Source organism: Vanacampus margaritifer, chromosome 13 (assembly GCF_051991255.1).
Source record: "Vanacampus margaritifer isolate UIUO_Vmar chromosome 13, RoL_Vmar_1.0, whole genome shotgun sequence".
NCBI classification, from domain to species: Eukaryota; Metazoa; Chordata; class Actinopteri; order Syngnathiformes; family Syngnathidae; genus Vanacampus; species Vanacampus margaritifer.
In genome coordinates this window covers 689,127-710,438 of record NC_135444.1, presented here as the reverse complement: position 1 = coordinate 710,438, position 21,312 = coordinate 689,127, and the positions used below count along the sequence as shown (strand labels likewise).

General features: G+C 43.7%; 1 protein-coding gene across 4 annotated transcripts in view; it reads left to right on the top strand.

Annotated features, from left to right (window-relative positions):
- ect2 (epithelial cell transforming 2) overlaps positions 1 to 5,656 on the top strand; it is a 191,101-nt gene extending 185,445 nt beyond the window's left edge. For 3 of the 4 annotated variants that reach the window (XM_077584339.1, XM_077584341.1, XM_077584338.1), the window contains one exon: positions 1,638 to 2,970. In XM_077584339.1, coding sequence (XP_077440465.1) covers positions 1,638 to 1,790 — 153 coding nt within the window. In that variant the 3' untranslated portion in view covers positions 1,791 to 2,970. Of the gene's footprint in view, positions 1 to 1,637; positions 2,971 to 4,134 lie in introns of those variants that run through there. The other variant, XM_077584340.1, reaches the window with a different exon arrangement.
- Positions 5,657 to 21,312: the final 15,656 nt, after the last annotated feature.

The following is a 21,312-nucleotide window of genomic DNA, read 5'->3' as shown; positions in this document are numbered from 1 at the left end:
GGCCCCTAGATGGCAGCGATGACTCTCTTTGGACAAGATTGGGTAGGCGTCAGTAGAAGATGTGAGGCGGAGCTAGAGTGTTGAGGGGACAATGGCTGAGGAAGCCATAATGGCGACCGGTTGCAAGCAGCTCACGCTTGAGCATATTTTTCAAAGACGAAAAGCATCGACCAATGCTAAAAAGCACATTGATGACGACGATGATGATGATGGTGACTCCGAGGTTGACGCCGAAGTTGGAAGCGTTGACGCGGCGGCAATGATCACGTCATAACGCCGGAAAACGCGGAGCACAACCGAGTACCTAGCGATGCTAACGCCGGAAAACGCGGAGCACGCTCAGGCGGACGTTCAATCGGACGACGAGTCCAATGCATATTCATCAGAGGAGTGGGTACAGTCTGATCACGGAGAAGACACTGGTTCTGGACTACGATGCCACCATGAATGGAGTGGATACGATGGATCAGTACATCTCTTACCACCCAGTATAGGAACAGAAGGACATGAGGAAGCCAGACGTAACACCACCGTAACGTCACCGTGTCATGATCTGAGAGTAGACTTGATGGCAACATGGCCAAACACACACTGCAGTATATACATGCTATTCCCCGGAAAAAAAAGCCAGCAAGAAAGTGTAGCGTCTGCACGCTAAGGGGCCATCGCAGTGAAACTAATCTGTTGTGCAAATCCTGCTGCGTCGCCTTGCACGCAGTGGAGTGTTACAAAAAGAAAAACTGTATTTGAAACATCCACACATTTGTAAATAGTTTGCCAAATTATTTTGTCAAATTGTTACACTGTTGAATGTAAATAAACGTATTTTGCTATCAAAAAACACTTTTTCATTGTTGGTGGTAGTGTTTTACAGAAGTAAAGCACTGTTTAGGTGTTTGTGGCATCATTCATGGAAAAAGAAGGTGTCAAATTCACTAGAGTGCATGAAATAATATCGTTTCACAAACAGCTTGATTTCTCCGTTTTTTGTTTCAAAACAGAGCATTTGGGTGAAACTAACCATTTTCTATTGTTGATTACTGAAAAATGGAATAAGGTAGAAACAAACTTTTTTTTCTGATGAAAGATGATAGTCCAATCTTTCATTTGGTAGTATGTGTGTTTCCATAGTCCAAACACAAAATTTTCTGTGGACCTTGAAAGATAAGTCAAAATGCTTAAATCGGCTGGCACCCGCGGCATCCCTTTTCTGAAAACGTCTGGCATGAGTTAATGCACAATTAGCCAACATGTCTGCGGTGTGAGAGGTGCACAGATTACATCTCCTACCCGTTCTGAGGCCCTCTCTTTTTATTTTTGTGCACTGCGTTACAACAACAAAATGTTTCCGTCCTTATCTTGTGATAAGGGCACAGTTCCTTTTTTCCAGATGCAATACTATAAGAGTAAATATGGAATAACTTGTGTACATCTATTGTAACAGTTCTATTCATGATTCTCTGGTTACAAAATAAATACAACCCTACTGTTTTGAAGGTTGAATGCGTTAGCGACGTTTTATACATTTACCTGATCCCTTTGCAGGAATACATAATGCACCGTTAGAATCTTTGTGATATTAACTGAAATGTGTCTCTGAAATGTCACTTTGTCTCCCTTTTTATTTCGTATCCTAGATGTCTCGCTCTGTCTCCACACACAGTTTGAGTGACTCTGCCAAAAGCAGTACCACAGTGCAACGCTCTAATTCTTTGGACCACCCCCCTCTCAATGCAAGAGTTCCTGTCTGTATATTCTCTTCTTGCAGCCCTGCCCAAAATAATACTTAGCCAAGCTTTGCCACAGATACTCAGGGAAACTCTGCCCCAACTACTACCCGTATGTTTAGAGGCTAAATCTATATGGCTTCTAATCTCATTTATTTGCCCAATCAACCAATTTTTCGTCAAGCCATACTGTTCCTAAACATAGACCAATGCAACCCACCCCAAGTTTGCTTCTTTTCAAATTCCCAAATCAACCCTTATCTCAACTCCAAATTGGTGACAAATTTGGTGACAAATTTGGATCCAATTGTTTCTTGACACGTTGAGGCTACAGTCCAAAACTAAATTTTGGAAGTGTAGTTTTGAGTATTATCAACTATTTGTGCAATATGGAGCTGGTTACCTTTGAACACTTGGACTCCTAATCCTAAACATGCAGATTCAATACGTTAAATGTGATTTTCAGTTTGATATGAAAATAAATGAAGTAGATTATAAAGTCTTGATTTGGAAGAACTGCATTACTCTTCATCTTCTGGGCCCTGGGATATCTGCTGATGATGATCAAAGTTTTGGAGTATATTCCCTTAGTGGCTAGGGTTAGGTGACAGTGTGAACTGATGTAGACTGAGGACATAAAATACAGTAAAACCTCCAAAGTCAAATGCCGTACAAACAGGAGTTTAAGTTTAAAAACAATTTGCACAAATACTTGGAGGTCAAACTTCTGCTGAAAAGCAGGGGCTGAGCTGTAATGCTGTAGAGGCCATTGAAATGTTGGGCTGAAAAAAAGCTTAATTATACGATGTGTAGGCATATTTGTAATATGTCTCCATTAATTTGGGACCTTCCTTCCTGGGCAAAAAAAATGGATTACAGAAGATTAGGGTGCATAAACCTCCTCATTGAATACACTGAAAAATAAATTCACTTGAATTTACTTTTGGCCTTCCCATGGCTTGCAAAGGATCCAAATTATGCAATTTCCTGAGAACTTGTGTGAATGTAATTTGGTCTGTCTTAATATGCTGCTTAAAGTGTAACTTAACTAGAACAAATGATATTTGTTAAACTGTGTTTCTATGGAGTTTTCCATTGTATGTTAGCATTTAGAAATCAGGCTATGTGATCACTTTGAATGCACAACATGTGATTCTCTTTGTTTTTCATGACGGTAACCTTCAACTGAGTGTGACAATAAACAACTTGAAGCATCACTTATGAATAAATTTGCTTTATCTCTACCAAACTGCCATTTGTTGTGAAGTGAGTTGAGTCACCTGCCACCATACAGCACTCACAAGTGTAGCGTAAATTGGGTCAGTTAATTATTAATTTACATAATTAATTGATGTTTAATAGAGACTCAAATTTAGTATTTAAATGAATCTTGAGCTCACCTATCAAAGCACCGCATCAGTTTTAGTTATCAGGACAACAGATGATAACCTCAGTAAATCTGTCGTTGAATCATCAAATAAAGCATGCTACGTTTTAATAGTTTGTGAGTTTGTTTTTCATCTTAGAGGTTAATGTAAATTGTTAAAACACACTACACAATCAGGTTTTGATTATGTGCCTGTTTATTTCCTAATTTATTTGGTAACTTAAAAAGGCAAAACTACTGTGATAGGAAATATGAACAAGAACGAATGTAAAAGATTAAAATAAACAAAGATGCAGGCATGACAATTCCTCATCTTTCGGTAAAATTCACCGTTTTGAAACCAAAATAGGTTAATGTCAGGTTCAGTCAACCTAGAACATTTAATAAACAACAGACAAGGAAGGAAGACAAGAGACTTAGATTCTTTTTTTGCTCGCGAGGAAAACGGACAGAAATGTGCTCAGTTACAATCTCCTACCCGCTCTGTGGCACACTCTCCCGAGCCCTTTCTTTTTCTTTATTTTTTACAGGGAGTTCCAACAACAAAATGTTTCAGGCCTTATCTTGTGATAAGGGCACTGTTCCTGTTTTGAAGCTGCAAGAGCATAAGTCATGCTTTGCAATACTATAAGAGCAAATATGGGATAACTTATGTACATTTATTCTAATTCGTGAATCGTGCAGATCCGGTGAGAAAGTATTTCGGGGGGTGGGGGCTCGTGACCAGAGATACGGTGTATCAGTGAACTCCGGGTACGTGGGATGGGTACCGAAGACGGCACAGATTCACGTTAAATCAGAGAGGGACATGTTCCACAGCATGTCTTAAGTTGTGACTGTGCAGGAGTAGATGTGTTAGTAATTTTCTATGGCGCACTTCAACGCAGCAGGGTACGCACAACCAGCGTACTGACGTCACCCCCTCACGTTGAATTTCATTCACGCTACATTTCATTCACGTTACATTTCATTCACGCTACATTTCATTCACGCTACATTTCATTCACGCTACATTTCCAGGTTTGGGTGGAAGCAAGCGAGATTTGATCGCCGACAAGCCAAACGAGAGTGAAGCTTCGCTGTTCCTAGCATGCTTTGGTTAAGCGTGATGCCCCATACCTGCGTGGACTTGGTGCTGAGGCATAGTGGCAGCAGGGATGTCACCACCATCGGCTCGCCATTTGCGGAAAGCACTGGGTCCTCGGCCGCCTCTCCCCGGCGCCGACACAGCAGATGTCCGTCTTAAAACACCAATTCAAATCATGTTGTATGGTGTGTGGCTTTACCATTGTTACAATATATTATAAAATATCAGGACAATACTTATACCCTATTTATGATTTCATTGGTAACGAAATCTTGTGGCCACAATTTTGCACGAGCAAGCGTTGGATACATATTTTAAAATGAGTTTTCTCCACAGTCCCAATTATTTTCTTCATTGTTGTTCACGTCCTCTTCGAACTGTCATTTTTTTTGCGAGATTTTACTTCAAGTTGGGTTCGAATTCATTGTGCCAATGAGCGGGAGGCACGTTCTTGAAAATTAGTTTAAACTGCACAAGGAACCAAAATAACACAGATACAATTATTATTAATCTTCTGCTCTTGTATTACTGCTTAACTTTGTTCTTTATTTTGTTCATTGTAAAGAACTTTGCTTCACACTTTGTAATTTGTAATAATATAATTTTGGTATTATTTATACTTTATTAATGTAATTACTTGATTTTTTTCCTCTCTGGCCCATGTGTTTTAAATTCATGATGTTTTATTATCTATCAGTTTTTATTTAATGAAAAAATAGCTATTAAAGTGAATGTTATTTAATAAAATTATTATTTTATTTATCCATCCATCCATTTACTACCGCTTATCCGAGGTTGGATCACGGGGGCAGCAGCCCAGACTTCCCTCTCCCCAGCCACTTCAACCAGCTTCTGCGGCGGGATCCCATGGCGTTCCCAGGCCAGCTGAGAGACATCCTGACTAGAGAGATGAGAGAGAGACCTTTTTTTTAGGATCATCCATTATCTACCGCTTATCCCGCTTCGGGTCACAGGGGCAGCAGCTTTAAGCAGGGAAGCCCAGACTTCAGTCTCCCCAGCCACTTCAATCCGCTCCACCGGCGGGATCCCAGGCCAGCCGAGACATAGTCTCTCCAGCGTGTCCTGGGTTGTTCCCGGGGCCTCCTACCGGACATTCATTAACTCCTCCACTTGGGGCAGGATCTCATCCCCGAACCGGAGGGGTTATTCCAACTGAGGACTATGGTCTTGGATTTGGAGGTGCTGATTTTCATCCCAACCGGTTCACACTAACCTGTGAGACATTCCAGTGACAGTTGGAGAGGCTTGAAGAAGCCAGCAGCACCACATTATCTGCAAAAAGCAGAGATGCAATGCTGAGGCCACCAAACCGGATCACCTCAACTACTTGGCAGCGTCTCGAAATTCTGTCCATAAATGTTATGAATAGGGGTGTGTTCAAAATTTTGATGTATAGATATGTATCGATATTAATAAAAATGGTCTTCTTCTTTTCCTTTTGGCTTTTCTTGTACCAATATTCTAGTTCTGAGTATTGATACTCCTCTATGACGCTCAGGCAGGCAACGCTGCCAGCGACTCACATGAGACGGAAGCGCCTGAATGAGGAAAGTTATTACTGAGCTGCCAACTGTTACAGATTGTCCATTGTTTTGTTACAGAAATCAATGAACGTTGCAGTGGTCTGGCTGTAGCATGATTTAAAAAGCCGTTACCTTCTGGAATCAGATTTGTGTTGCTCCGGTGACGTAATGCGCCACAGTTCATTCAGGAGCAGTTAAGGTAGCGAACGCTACATTTTTAGAAACCACTTTTTTTTTTTTTAAGAGCTCAGTATTGTTCATTCGGTAATTTTACCGTTTTGACATCATTGCTCTCTTTTTTTTTGTATGTGCGTGTGCATGTGTGCGTGCGTGTGACTGTGTACTCATTAGTTCACCTAAAACCTATTAAAAATCCCATACCGTTCACCTAAACCGAATACTTCAGAATCCAGCTAGAGTCGTGAGGTTGTCAGGAGACCCCAGGAAGGATCGAAGAAAAGAAAGGAAAGTGAAATCAAGCACCGACCAGACATTACCTACTACCGAGCGGGTTACCAACCAGAGTCTTTCACCAACCCCAGAAACATCTAAATTCCAACAAATTAGGGAGACCTCAAGAGACCAAAGGAGAGAGACTGAGGAAAGGAAGGAAGGATAGATGAAGCAGAGTAAGATCCACAGATTCCACCGATTCAACGACCAGAGGAGGAAGCAGATTGTATTTGAATTTCGATAGATGCTGGTGTGGTGGACCTGGCATGCATGAAAACCTCCACCACAGAGGGGAACCGTCGACCCCGGCCAGGACAGAGCAAGCACAACACCTAAGGGCCCCCGAGGCCACGGCAGCGCCAAGGCACAACCCCCGGGCCCCGCAGGGGCCACCGGCCGGAGAGCAAACCCAGGAGCGCCCCTCACCCCCAACACGGCCCGCACCCCCAACCCAACGCAGCAGGACGGGGCACGGTATGCCCGCCAGGCACCCCACCAGCCCTAAGCCCCCGCTCCCCCAACGCCCCCGCACCCCATTCCCCCCACCATCCACCACAACCCAGCCGCCCACAGACCCCCCCCCCCACCCAGCCACCCATACCCCCCCGACCACACCCCCACAAACCGCCAGCCCCCTCGACCCCCAAACCCCGGGGACCCCCCGTACCCAGGCATCGTGCCGGAGAGGGGCCGGACAGCGGAGCGGAGAGGGCACCCGCGCCCACCCCACCTCCCGCCATGTGGAGGGACGGAACACCGGGGGCAGGAGGGGAGATGGGGGCACCGGGGGACAGGCGGCACCCCCGAACCCCAGGCCCAACGGAGAAAGGCCCCGGTCGTCACGGCAGCATTCTTAGTGAAAGCAAACCCTGTTACTGTTACAGTCGGCGAGCTGGCGAACTCTACCCCTACACTGTGAATGCGACCCCACCCAGTGTATATACAAGTGTGTGTGTGTGTGTGCATTAAAATTGGGAGCAGGTGAGATGGAGCAGAGGGAAATGATATCCCCCCGCTCCGATCCACCTACCTCCCAGTCATGTCAGTCAATGTATGTGGTGCATAAAAAAAAGGGGGGGGGCACGGTGGCGCGGTTGGGGTACGGATGGGGGACCGCAGCACTGCTCAATACTGCGGTCTGCCCCAACCGAGACCCAGGGAATGGCCAAGACGCAGCCGCCACCCAGCAGCCAACAGAGGGGCAGATCCGCCCACGCCCAGCCAGGGGGACAGCACCTATAGAATTAACCCACTGGCATGCAATTAATCCGAATATTAACCCTTAGTGCCCATTGGAGGTGATTATTGAGGAGTTGATGATTTTTAGGTGTCGTTTGATGTAGTCTGCTCGATCCTGCTGGCAGCAACTGGGTTCCTGACTATAAAAACACAACCATTAGAAACCACTTTTTCAAGACAGGACACCTCTACTGCAGAACAAGGGAGGCTCGCCAAACTTTTAGCCGACAAAGAGGAGGTTCCGGGCAGCCTCCTCGGCCAGACGGTCGAGGGCCCTTGGCCACATTAGCTTTTGGCTAACTCAAATCAATGCTCTTCACATCAGCGGTGAGGAATAAGGGCAGAGTGGTACAAAATGTTATCGGAAAGTAGTATCGTGATCTGTGATTGGTATGGTGTGTGCGCGATGAGGAGACACTGCAGCAAGTGAAGAATGTGTGTGTAGCAGGTGTGCGCTAGTTTAAAGCAATCAAAAGTTTTTATTCCGCGACCAACATTTCACACAGCCAATTGTTTGCTGCTAAAATGCGAATAAAGCCCCAGTTGAATAAGCAATACGATGCACGTTTCCTTCGTCTGTATTTTATATGACTTAAATGAGAGCTGCGCGTTCACAGTGATCAAAACATTTGAAAAAGTTAACATAAGTGAAGCTTCATCTCCAGATTGTTACAACCAATAATGTGAAGAAAAGCACTGTGTCTGTGCTGACAACTTTATTTATCATAGAATAACAAACACAATGACACTGCACTGTTGCTTGTGGCTATTCATTCATCTAGCTCATGTCGTTTTATTTCATTTCTCAGTGTAGTGTAAAGAAAATGTGGTGTAGGTAATGGTAAGTGATGTTTTTATTGTAAAATTATATATATATATATATATATATATATATATATATATATATATATATATATATATATATATATATATATATATAGAGGTGCTTGATTTAACATGAAAGTGAAGATTTTATTTTTGAGATTGATTTGTTCTTTGAAGCATTAATATTTGCACAATTGAATTGCCTTGTGAAGTTAGTACAGTCATTACCATTCATGAAATAGAGATACTGCGGTAGCGGGGTCCCATGATAATGTTCTTGACAAAAGGTTAAAAATACAGAAATTCTGACAAATTGTTCTGGAATTGAATTTGAAAGTTGGCAGCTCTAGTGATGAAAATGGCCAGCAAGATTTTTTTAAGCACCTCGATTTATTGTTCAGATGATGTTTCAATCTTTGCAAACTTTGTTGCGCTTTTTTTCTTCAATAAATTGAAGATATATACACATTTCTACTTTGTTGAATATATGGATGTTTGTATTCAACATAAACTAAGGAGCAGTAAGGCTATACTGTGTATTATTGTATTGTATCATGTGAAATTGTATCAAATCGTATCGAGGTACGTATTGTATCGCCAGGTTTCCAAAGATACCCAGCCCTTAGGTATGAATAGACTCTGTGACAAAGGGCAACCTTGGCGGATTTCCTCACTGGAAACGAATTTGACTTGCTGCCGGCAATGCGGACCAAACTCTGACATCGGTCTTACGGGGGCCAAACAGCTCGTAAGGGACATGGTCAAACGCCTTGTCCAAGTCCACGAAACACATGTAGACTGGTTGGGCGAACTCACATGCACACTTGAGGACCCTGCAGAGGGTGTAGACCTGGTCCACTGCTGCACAGTTGGGGCAAAAACCACACTGCTCCTCCTGAATCAGAGATTTGACCTCCCGATGGACCCTCCTCTCCAGCACCCCTGAATAGACCTTCCCAGGAGTGTGATCCCTTTATAGTTGGAACACGACCTTCGCTTCCCTTTCTTAAAAAGGGGGACCACCACCCCGGTCTGCCAATCCAGAGGCATTGTCCCCGATGTCCACGCAATGTTGTAGAGGGGTGTCAAACACGACAGCCCCACAACATCCAGATCCTTTAGGAACTCTGGGAGGATCCTCATCCACCGCCTTGCCATTGAGGAGCTTTTTAACCACCTGGCTTCAACCCCAGAGATAAAAGAGCCCAACTCAGAGTCCCCAGACTCTGCTTCGTCGTGTCGGTGGAATTGAGAAGGTCTTCAAAGTATTCTCCTCACCGACTCACGATGTCCCGAGTTGAAATCAGCAGTGCTCCATCTCCACTCTACACAGTGGTAATACATGGTGGACAAGAAATTCCTCCAAGCCGTCTGGAAGTCATTTTCCATGGCCTCACCGAACTCCTCCCAAGCCCGAGTTTTTACCTCAGCGACTATCGAAGCCGCGTTCCACTTGACCAGCCAGCTGCCTCTGGAGTCCCACAGGCCAAAAAGGTCCAATAGGACTCCTTCAGCTTGACCTTACCGCTGGTGTCCACCAGCAGTTTCGTGGGTTTCCGTCACGACAGGCACCGACCACCTTACGACCACAGCTCCGATCAGCAGCCTCAACAATGGAGCCGCGCGGAACATGGTGGACCCTGACTCAATGTAGACCTCTTCCTCCGGGACATGAGCGGAGTTTTGCTGGCAGTGGGAGTTGAAACTCTTTCTGCCACGGGATCCTGCCAGACATTCCCGGCAGAACCTCACAACACATGTGGTTCTGCCACGTCGGACCAGCATCTTCCCCCACCATCAGAGCCAACACACCACCAGGTGGTGATCAGTTGACAGTGCCGCCCATGCCTTCACCGAGTGTCCAAAACATGCAGACAAAATCGATTCATCGAACTGCAGCCCAGGTAGTCCTGGTGCCAAGTGCACATATGGTCACCCTTATCCTTGAACATGCTTGTTTTTTATGAGCACAGAGTTCCAATAACAAAACACAGCTCTAGTTCTGATAGAGAGAAGCCGTTCCTCCCAATCACGCATATCCAGGTCTCACTGTCATTGCCCACGTGAGCGTTGAAGTCCCCAAGCAGAACAAGGGGAGCGGTCTCCAGCAGACCCTCCAAGGACTTCAGAAAGGGTTGGTACTCTGAGTTGCTGTTTGGTGCATAGCCTTTATCAGTAAACATGCTGTCCAAATGAATTCAAAGCTATCAATTATCTTTCACATTTGCAATGCCAATGTGCAATGACAATTGGCCGTCTTAAATTCCCCAAAAAGTTATGTGGTGGCTGACACTTGTGTAACTACAAGTAAAATGTCTGCACTGTTAAACCTAACTGAATGAATGGTGGTTAGCGTGGTATTATTTCTTGACATGCAAGGGCTGCCAGATGAGTTTTTTTAGGACGAGAGGGACATGGCAACCACACACAGAGAGGCGGGGTTTTACTGTTTTACTGTTTTGATCACCCTGTAAAAGTGTAGGGAGGCTAGAAGTCAGCTGCAAGGACGGCAGTCGGTGGCGGACTATTCCATTTCATTCCGCAATCTGGCTGCCGAAAGTGGCTTCGATGACCGAGCATTATGTTTTCTGTGTCGCCGTGGGCTAAACTCAGTCGTTAAAGACGAACTAGCCGTAAGCGATGATACCTCTGACTTAGAGGAACTAATATCGTTGGCCATCCACCTCGATAGCCGACTGAGGGAGCAGCACAGGGAACACGCATGGGAGCGTGCAGTTGGGAGGACCCCAACCCCTTATGCTAATACCGATTTTTCGTTTGTCATCGAGGTTGACTCATTCAGGGGTGGGGGCCATCCTGTCCCAGCGCTCTCCGGTCAACCAGAGGCTCCACCCTTGCGCCTTCTTCTCCAAGTTTCTGAGTCCCGCCGAGGCAAATTACGACGTGGGCAACCGGGAATTGCTGGCTATAGTGCTAGCTTTACAGGAGTGGAGACACTGGCTAGAAGGAACCAAGGAATCATTCACAATCTACACTGATCACAAGAACCTTGCATACCTTCATTCCGCCAAAAGACTCAACCCTCGTCAAGCAACGTGGGCCATATTCTTCTCTCGATTCAATTTTACGCTCTCATTCCGCCAGGGGTCCAAAAACCAGAAACCCGATGTTCAATTCTGCATTCATGTACCGGCAGCCAATGAGCAGCAGTCAGAGACCATCCTGCCAGAACATTGCTTCTTTGGTGGGACGTGGAGAGGAAGGTCATAGAAGCCCTGGAATGCGCGCAGGTTCCAGTTGAGTGCCGTACCAGGAAGCTGTTTGTTCCAGGCAGTCTGCGTCGTGAGGTACTGCGGTGGGGACACAAGTCCAAGATCGCCTGCCATCACGGGATAAACCGGACTCTAGCTTTCCTCGGACAACAATTCTGGTGGCCTGACATGCAAACAACCAGAGGAAAGTCTGTCATATTGACTATTGTGTATCAATTCTCTAAGCTAGCCCATTTTGTGGCCTTGGTAAGCTCCCATCAGCCTGGAAGACTGCACAGCTTCTGGTCAACCATGTTTTTTGACACCATGGACTCCATCTTGACATGGTGTCCGATCGTGGGCCACAAATTGTCTCCCAGGTTTGGCACGTAAGGTGTTGGGAGCCACCGCGAGCTTGTCATCGGTGTACCACCCCCAGACGAATGGTCAAACTGAGAGGGCTAACCAGGACCTGGAGGCAGTATTCTACTGCATATGCCTGCAAAATCCAACCTGGACCTTACACTTGCCATTGGTGGCGTATGCACATAATGCCACAGGTCTGTCACCGTTCATGTCAGCATATGGATACCAGCCACCGTTATTCTAGTCCTAGGAGGGGACTGTGGAACTACTCTCGGTGCAGCTTCACCTCATGCGGGCCCATCACGAATAGCGTGCGACTTGTGCAGTGTTGTCCCGTACCGCAACACGCAATCAACAGATTGCCCGGCGCCCAACTACCAGCCCAGGGACCGCGTTTGGCTAAGCAGCCAGGACCTGCATCTGGCTGGAAGCTCCCGGAAGTTGGGCCCCCGCTTCATCGGCCAATTCGAAGTGGAATCAGTCATCAACCCAGTTTCGGTGAGACTTCGTCTACCTCCCACACTGAAGATCCATCCTGTTTTCCAATTTCCATGTGTCCCTGCTCAAGCCAGAAACTCCCAGCCCACTGAACCCCCCTGCGGCACCACCACTGCCTCCTTGGCTGGTTGATGGAGACCCAGTATACACAGTGAAGGAGATAATGTTTTCTTGTCGCCGCGGAAGGGGAGTCCAGTATCTGGTCGATTGAGAGCGCTATGGGCCAGAGGAGCGTCAGTGGGTTCCCAGCTCCTGGATCCGTCACTCCTGCGTCATGAGGCACATCCATCGAAACCGGGTGATCCGCCAGGGGGCATCAGTTGAGGGAGGGGTACTGTCATGATCCTGCTCTTAGTGCTGTTTGTTTTTTGTCTTCTCCTCCCAGTCGCGTGAGTGGGCGTTCCCTCAAGCCGCACCTGTGGTCCATTTCCTAATCAGCATTTAGTTAGTGGACTTGAAAAGGATTCCTAGAGCAGCAGTCCACTGTCGGATTATTCTTTGCTCACTGCTACTTGCGTCAAGAATTCTCTGCACTCTCTTGATTCATAGCCACGCCTCGTAGTCATAGTCTTAGTTTGATATTGTTCCTGTTTTTGTTTTCACATGTAAGTATATCCACGGCACTTTTTGTTATCATTGATTGTTGCATAGTTTGATATTTATTCCCTTGCATATTTTTGCAAATGTTTTCTGTTACTCCTTTGCCCCTTGCCTTTTGCAAGTATTTTTTGGGTTTGTGCCTTTTTCCTCCAGCCCTTGTGCTTGTGGTTTTTGTTACTTATCCTGGTTGTGTTTGCCAGTGCTTTCTGTTAAAGTTTACTTTGATTTTTTCTGTAAATACATTTCTAGATTGTATTTTCCTGTCTGGGTCTGCATTTTTGGGATCCTCTTTTTCTATCGACCGAGGTCGATCTGACATAAATAGCGCTTTATCTTCATCATAGGTTTACTAAGCCTGATGTATTCGCTTGTCTCATTCAAACATATTGAATTGTCAAAGCCTCTACTGCCCGTTGTTCCAGCATACCAACCGCACATAAAGGTTTTTCAAATAACTTCCTGCGCCCTCACCCTGATGTTTTTCTTCTATTCCATTCCATTTTAAATTCATAAACGTCACAAGTACTCGCTTATTGCAGTTTTGTACTTGATAATGTTCCTAGCTAATTCTAATTTAGCTAATGCTATTGCGAAGTTAGTTTTTCTGGGTCAATTTGGCTCGATTATTGCACACTTTGTTGGTGTAAAACCATAGTAATAGTCCTTACAGCAAATGCTGGATGGCTTAGTCTGCACACTACTTGGAGGGTTGAATAAAAAATCTTGGAGTCTACCTCTATGTTTAATATAGATCAGTGGTCCCCAACTGGCGGACCGTGGTTCAGCTCCGGACCCTGAGACCCTTTCATTCGGACCTCCAAGAATATGTACCTGTGGAAAACATTCAGTTTTACCAATATATGATTTTTGATTAGGAGCGCGCAAGGGCAGCTATGCCAGAACAGGGGTCTTTTGATAGAGCCGGGGTCTGGTAAGATCGCAAACTTTTTTTTGTTTCTCGGTGTACACACTTTCTTACGACAAACGTGATGAAGTATGGCGTGGTCAAAAGTCAGAAAAGTAGACACTGAAAAATAAATGAACTGAGACGTATGCTTTAATTTTACCGGCATTGAGCCCGGTTTATCTGCTTACGAGTGCTCACTACGCATGCAGTGGATTCAACACAAAAATCCTGTGTGTTTGGAATGTTTGGAAGCAATGGCAGACACGACACGCTATTTGAAGAGAAAGAAAGAGAGCAACATAAGGTCCGTCAAATTCCCCTGTCATTCACAACAAGAGCAGAGTTGCTCTCAGATGATGTGCACTCCCTGATGAACAGCCACAGTGCCATTCGAAGAGCCCGGTGTGTTGCGTTAGCTGTTGTTGAATTAATCAACCGATGTAAGTGACAATCCTCAGCTTTTGGTGTATGTCCGATTCTATCACGAGGAGACTAAAACATTTATAGAGGACATTTTGGGTATCACAGCTTAAAAAATACATATGAGAGGAGAGGACATATATTTGGCCATAAAGGAAATGCTGAAAGAGAAAGGAAATAATGTGTAATATTATTGTATCCAGGCCTGGACTGAGAAGGCGGCACCAGCGGGATTTTTCCCAGTTGGCCGCCAGGGGGCGCTGTTCATTTCGGGCCACGAGTTCGTTTCAAAAGCAGCAATTAAAGTGGTTTTGGTAGAGACCTAGCCAGACCCAGAGGGACTAACTTGAAGTGGTCTGCATTTCCCCCCTTGGTCGGCCTGAAGGTGGAGAAAATGGCCAGCAAAAGGAAAGCCCCAAGTGAAGAGAGGACATGCCATCTTCAAGCAGATCCAGCAGCCAAGGATGGGATTAGTGATGTGCATGACAGTTCTTTTAAGTGAATTGAATCATTAGAATCAGTTCATTAAAAAGAACCGCTCAAAAGATTCGTTCACCGAATGGTTAACACACACACACCCCTACCGCCCACTCCCGACGTCCGTGTTGTTGGGGGGGTAAAGAAAAAAAGTTTGGGAATGTAGTGCTTTTAACCCCCTTTTTTTATTTATATATATATATATATATATATAGTGTATATATATATATTTTTTTAATAAACCGTTATATAGGCGGTGCTCCCCACACATGGCAAGCGGATCGCGGGGACATCCCAACTGCCACTTGGCGTCAATGCCGAAAAGTCCACCCATCAATGGTGGCCCACCACGCTGAACCAAAGCATGCTAGGAAGTGCAAGGCTTCACTCTCACTCAGTACTTCACAAACTATTAGCTTGGCTTCCAAACAAGGAAATGCATTTAGCGTGAATGTTAAAGGTGACCTAACGTGTGCTTTGCAGCAACAACAACCATCCTCTGGATGCCCTGACTGGATCAAAATATATATTTTTTTGTTAAATTCTGCCTTGTACAAATACAGGCTCCACAAAATGGTCTACTGTGAGCCCATTTCAAACGGGCGGATTTTGGATTTTATAAGCGCTTCTATTTACAAAATGAGTTGGGCGTGGCCAAGCCTCTCCTGTGCCATCTGCTTCGGTCTACTCAATGTCTTTCATGTCTGCACCTGGAGAAAATATTGATAGGATACATGCTTTTTTGCTCTTCAGTTTCAATATATGAGCATCAAATACCACCTTTATGTACAAAATGCCATTACAACAGGCATAATTAATTACATTATTCTCTGTATCACCCGCCTCGGCAAACTTGACCTTCCTTTCACGGAGCCTGCCGGCTCGCAGAAGCTGCTCGTTAGCGATGCAGACCCCAGTCAAGCGGTGGTGGACCTTCGCGAGAGAAAGAGCGGAGGTCACCACTTGGCCGGCGGTGAGACCAGCCAGTCCCCACTCTCTCACGCAAAAGTCCCTCGACGGCGGCGCAGTGCATGCCTCGCTGCCGAACGGCTTCAGCAACCTGGCGGCGCGCGGCCCACCTCGCTAACGAACGGCTTCCACGAGCCAGCGAGCAGAAACCCACCATTCCCTGCTTTCTCATGAAGGTCCACTGCTGCAGCGCCGATGATCTTCCGTGAGTATTATAATGAAGGTGGGAGGAGGGGTTCAAAATTGTGAGGGTGGAGTTCGCACTGAGCTAGTGATGTATAAAACTGAAAAAGGTGGAGTTAGTGACGTATAAAACCGATCTGCTGAAACAGCCCGTTTGAGAGTGCTGTTTCAGCTGTGTTGACACAAACTGCCATAGACAAGGGAAACATGGGTCATTTTCCTCACAACTTTGGGGACTTAGTTCACACTGCAGGTCTTAATGCTCAATTCCGATTTTTGGGTGAAATCGATTTTTTTGCGTAAGCGTTCACATTACATATTAATTGCGACCTCAGTCTGCTGTGTGGACGTAATGCGTTCCCAAAGTCACCCACATGCGCAGAAAAGGATATGCCACTCACAACGCTGTTTGCAGAAGTAAATACGTATGGTCCAGCATCCTGTCAGGGCCACGGACTTTAATAAGTCCGTCGTCGGGGCTCATATTTTTACTATCTCATATCTACTGAGGAGTGATGCAGGAGGAGGTAGAAATAATATTTTGTGAAAATGAGGCGAGCCTGTCCAGCGCCTCATCTCACAGAGACCTCTCCTTTTTTTCTCTCCCTAACGATGACGTCACGTCTGCGTGGCTAAATTACTAATATCACCACCACAAATCTTTATAATTCATGTTTCAATTGGGATTCAATTAAAGTCAAATATAAAACCATGTCACTTTAGTCTTACCTAGGTGAACCCATACAGGTCAGTCGTGCTGAGAGGAAGAAAAATCTCAGGGGACCTCAGGAAGTGGGTAGTAACAGCACGTCTGTCTGGGGAAAGCTATAAAGTCATCTAAAAAAAAATGAGCTTCATCATTCCACTGTGAAGCAGATCATCTGCAACTGGAGAACACTGAAAATAAATACAATCCTGCCTGTGGATGACCTTCTAAAATATCAGCAACAACCACAAGAAAAATGATAATTCAGGTAAAAAGCCAACTCGAACATCACATTAACGGATTTGCAGACCCCTTTTGCTGCATCTGGGACAAATGTGCATGCTTCAACAATCAGAAGAAAAGTCAATCGACAAGGCTTTCATGGAAGGCTTGCTAGGTAGAAGCCTCTGCTCACAAAAAAGATCAAATTGTGAAATCCTGGATCATAACCTGAAGCCGTTCTTTGTGAAGTTACAGACTGGTAGAAGATGGATCATGCAAAATGACAATAATCCAAACCATTCCAGCAATAAAACCAAGGAATGTCTGAAGAACAACAAGATTCATGTTCTGGATGTGCCAGTTAAAATCCTGACTTAAATACTTTCAAAATACTGTGGCGGTACCTGAAGCAGGCAGTTTATGCTAGATGCCCATCCAACATCTTTCAATTGGCTGGATTTTGCAAGGAAGTGTGGCAAAAATCCCCCAAAGTAGATGTGAAAGACTGATAAATCACTAAAGAAAGTGTTTGAATGAAGTTATCATTGCAAAAGGAGGTGCAATGTCTGATTAAGTGAGAGGTTCACATACTTTTGCACCCATACAATCTTGTTTTTCTTAAATCAACAACTTTTACTAAATAATGAATGACAATATTATCATTCTTTTTGTTCAAGTCCATTATTTTCAATGTCAGCAATGTAGATTGGGGTACGACTAGACATTTAATAAGGTTATTTTTTAATATTTTATACAAAAAAATCTGACCATACCTGCAGGGTTCACAAACTTTTGAGCAGCACTGTATAAAAACATTTTTATCAGCTTTTAAATAAACAGTTGTGGATGTTCCAGCGTAGAATCAATCCACATCGCTACGCTTAATCATTGTGAGAGCACTGTGCTTAAACCGCTCCGCTAAGCCGGTGAAAAATGAGAGATATCAATGTTAAACATTTATAATAGCGACATTTTAAGTAGTGAAATTTACTTAATTGTGATAGAATAGAGAGGTTAGGCTATTGTGAACACAGCTCTTCCACCTGCTCCTCTTTCTGGACGGTCCATTTTTGTGGAGGTGTCCATTTGCGCAGCGCGTTTTCGCCGGTGTTCATTCATGGCGCGCCGCACTCTCGTATTTGTATTTTTAATGTTTGGCGTTTTATTTCATGAAATTCGTCTCACAAACAATGGCTTCTCAGCCATGTACGGGGCTGACTAACAATGCTGTCGTAAGAGAGGTTCAGTATATTAAACTGTTATGATACGTGGGTTTGATGGGTTATAAACTTATTTGGTCCCAAAAACGTATAAATGCATATTTTAAATGTTTTAACTTTCCCAAATACGTATTTATACGTTTTTTTAAATGTTTTTTTTTTTTCAATGCTAGAGCATACAGAAGGCTTTGATGCAGTTTTTGAACTGCAGAGAAGGTGAAGCAATGGTAGTCATTACAGAAATGGCCAGCAGGTGGCAGCAGAATAAAAGAGCCAGGGCCATGTTGCAAACAAGCTGATTCCCCACAGTTCGATAACAGATTTGAGAATAATGAAATTCCCATTACTTTTGATTCTCATTACTTTTTTTTGCTATTTAACATGACTGATAGAACATGGCCGATAGAGGTCGCTAAACTACAATATGCAACACTTGGCCGTATTTTGGACTTGTTGGTTATTGAGCTCTGGAAGTGCCGAATAAATCCTTTACCGGGTTCAAAACTAGTCAGCCATGCACCTACCTACAGCCATGCAGTGTCTATACCTATCCTCACAATTAACTTGAAATGTCTGCCTTGAAAATGATTTTTTAATAATGTCCGACATGAGTCATTTTCTGCTCAGTCACCTGCACATACTGTACAGTAATTATGAACCCCACTTTAGCAATCAGAGTACGGGAAAATGTAGACGCCACTCTGACCCATGGTGAAGTTGGAGAGTGGTGAATCTGAAATCTGGCTGTTTCAAATTGATAAAAAACAAAACAAAAAAATATTCAAACAATTATTTTGTGTGTGTGTGAGAGAGAGAGAGAGAGAGAGAGCATTGAAAGGCTGGCAGATTTAATTGATTGTGCTGAAATGTGATCGGACAAAACTAAATAAACCCACAACTGATTGGAAGCTGAGCAGCCAACGCACACGCTTTGAAATTAAGACAATGGGCTGGATATAAATTATTAAAATTTCCTGTAAGATGTAAGTGTATTTGCTTAGCATTTGTATGCTTTTTGGTTGCGTTTGGGCCAATTTGACAATTGGCCAGTGCCGCACAAACTCCTCATTCTTTCAGTTTGAACCTTACACAGTTTTAACCTTACACCCTAAAAACAGTCAAATTTACCACAAAAAAAATGTTAAATTTGACCAATCTAGCTGGTAGTCCAACAGATACTTTGGTCAAAACATCTTGATCATATATTGATGATTGGGCCAACCGATACAAATTGGTCATTCTGACCAAGATTGGTTAATCTTCTAGATTGTCTATTTATAGACGTCCAAAGTTAGACGTCTTCTAGACGTTTATTTTTATACTGATTGTATGTGCCTCGTCTAATCTTAAACGTTTAAATAACTCCTAATAGGCGTCTATTTATAAATGTCTACATTTAGACGTTTGCTAGACGTACACTTTTATACAAAATTTAAACTCCATTGCACGTCGTATAGATGTCTGTTAAACATATTATTCACAACAAACCAATATTAAAGGTAATTAAAGTTGTCAAAATTGAATGTTAAATGAGGTTGTCTTAAAAAAAGGACCAAATTTAACCTGTGATCCTTACCTTGATGTAGTTCCAGGATGACAATTCACATCACATGTTTTTGGAACTTTTAATTAGGATTTAGTGACACTAATGCCATGCTTATTTTACCATTGGATATAAATACATCCCTTGATGTTAACATTAACCAAACTATCCTACTTAGATCTAAATCAATACATTGTTTTTCAAACATTATCCAAACATCACAAACATTGAATGTGAAGATATAATTTTAATTTCTTTACACATTTATAAACATATTGCAATGAAATAAAAATAACAACATCAATATTACCAATATAATATAAACACTTGTTTTGTTTTGAAATTGGGGTGGCTTAAAGTCTACAAAATTACAAAAATAGTTTAAAAAAACAAATCCAGACACTACCTGCCTGGGATGCATAAACCAAAATGCAGAAGAAGAAAAAACACACCAATTTCTAATTTCCCAGGATATAATGTCATAAGTCTGCCGAGTCTTTATGGGCAACTGTCCACTCTCAGCTTTGATTTCTCCCCAAAAGTTGAGGCTCTTTAACGCATCCAAGGATGGCCATTATGGTCTCCACAACTACCATCTGAAACTCTAAGACAAACAGACATAAAATAACAGAATAACTTTAATTACTCACTTTAATGACTTTTTTTTTTTTTTATTAAATTAGTTGAATCCTTTTAAATACCTTTCTTTTTTCCATCATGGCACAGTTGTACACCCTCTTCCTAGTTAGCTGAAACATTTGCCAATTACAACAAGTCTTTGCCTTATTACAAAAAGTATGTAGCATTCTGTCTGTGCATTTGGATATGTTGTAGTTTGATTTGGTTGCACATATCAAGTAACATCAAGTAAAGGTATGGTCCAAAGGTTTTGTTTTGGCCTGTCTAGGACGTTTCTGGGTGGAGACTCAAGGTTTTCCTTCCAGCCAGGCGACCGCTGACATCTGCAAAAATACTGCCATTATTTATTATTATTTTGGTTTCAGATCTCCGAGATACAGCACGGGCAGCACGGTGGCTGACTGGTTAGCACGTCCGCCTCCCAGTGCAGAGGACGTGAGATCGAGTCCGGGCTTCGGCCTTCCTGGGTGGAGTTTGCATGTTCTCCCCGTGCTTGCGTGGGTTTTCACCGGGTACTCCAGTTTCCTCCCACATTCCAAAGACATGCATGGCAGGTTAATTGAACACTCCAAATTGTCCCTAGGTGTGATTGTGAGTGTGGTTGTTTGTCTCTGTGTGCCCTGCGATTGGCTGGCAACCAGTTCAGGGTGTACCCCGCCTACTACCCGAAGCCAGCTGGGATAGGCTCCAGCACCCCCCGCGACCTTTGTGAGGAAAAGCGGCCAAGAAAATGGATGGATGGATGGATCTCCGAGATACATTGTAAAAAAAATATTCTCTGCATTGGAGTGCAAATATTTGTTGATGAAAAATTAATTTAAAAATTAATTGCGATCACCGCAAATATTACCTTGTTGGGGTACTGGCTTCGGACAGTGTGGAGTAGAAAAGGCAATTAAATTACTTTTTTTTTTTTAAACACTCACCATTGTGAACATATACAAGTGCTCGAAAAAAATTTGAATATCCTCAAAAAGTTGAATACTTTCTGTAATTCCATTCAAAAAGTCAAACTTTCCTAGATTATAGATTTAGGGCCCACAACTTTAGTGATTTCAAGTGTTTATTTGTTTATTTTTACATTATTT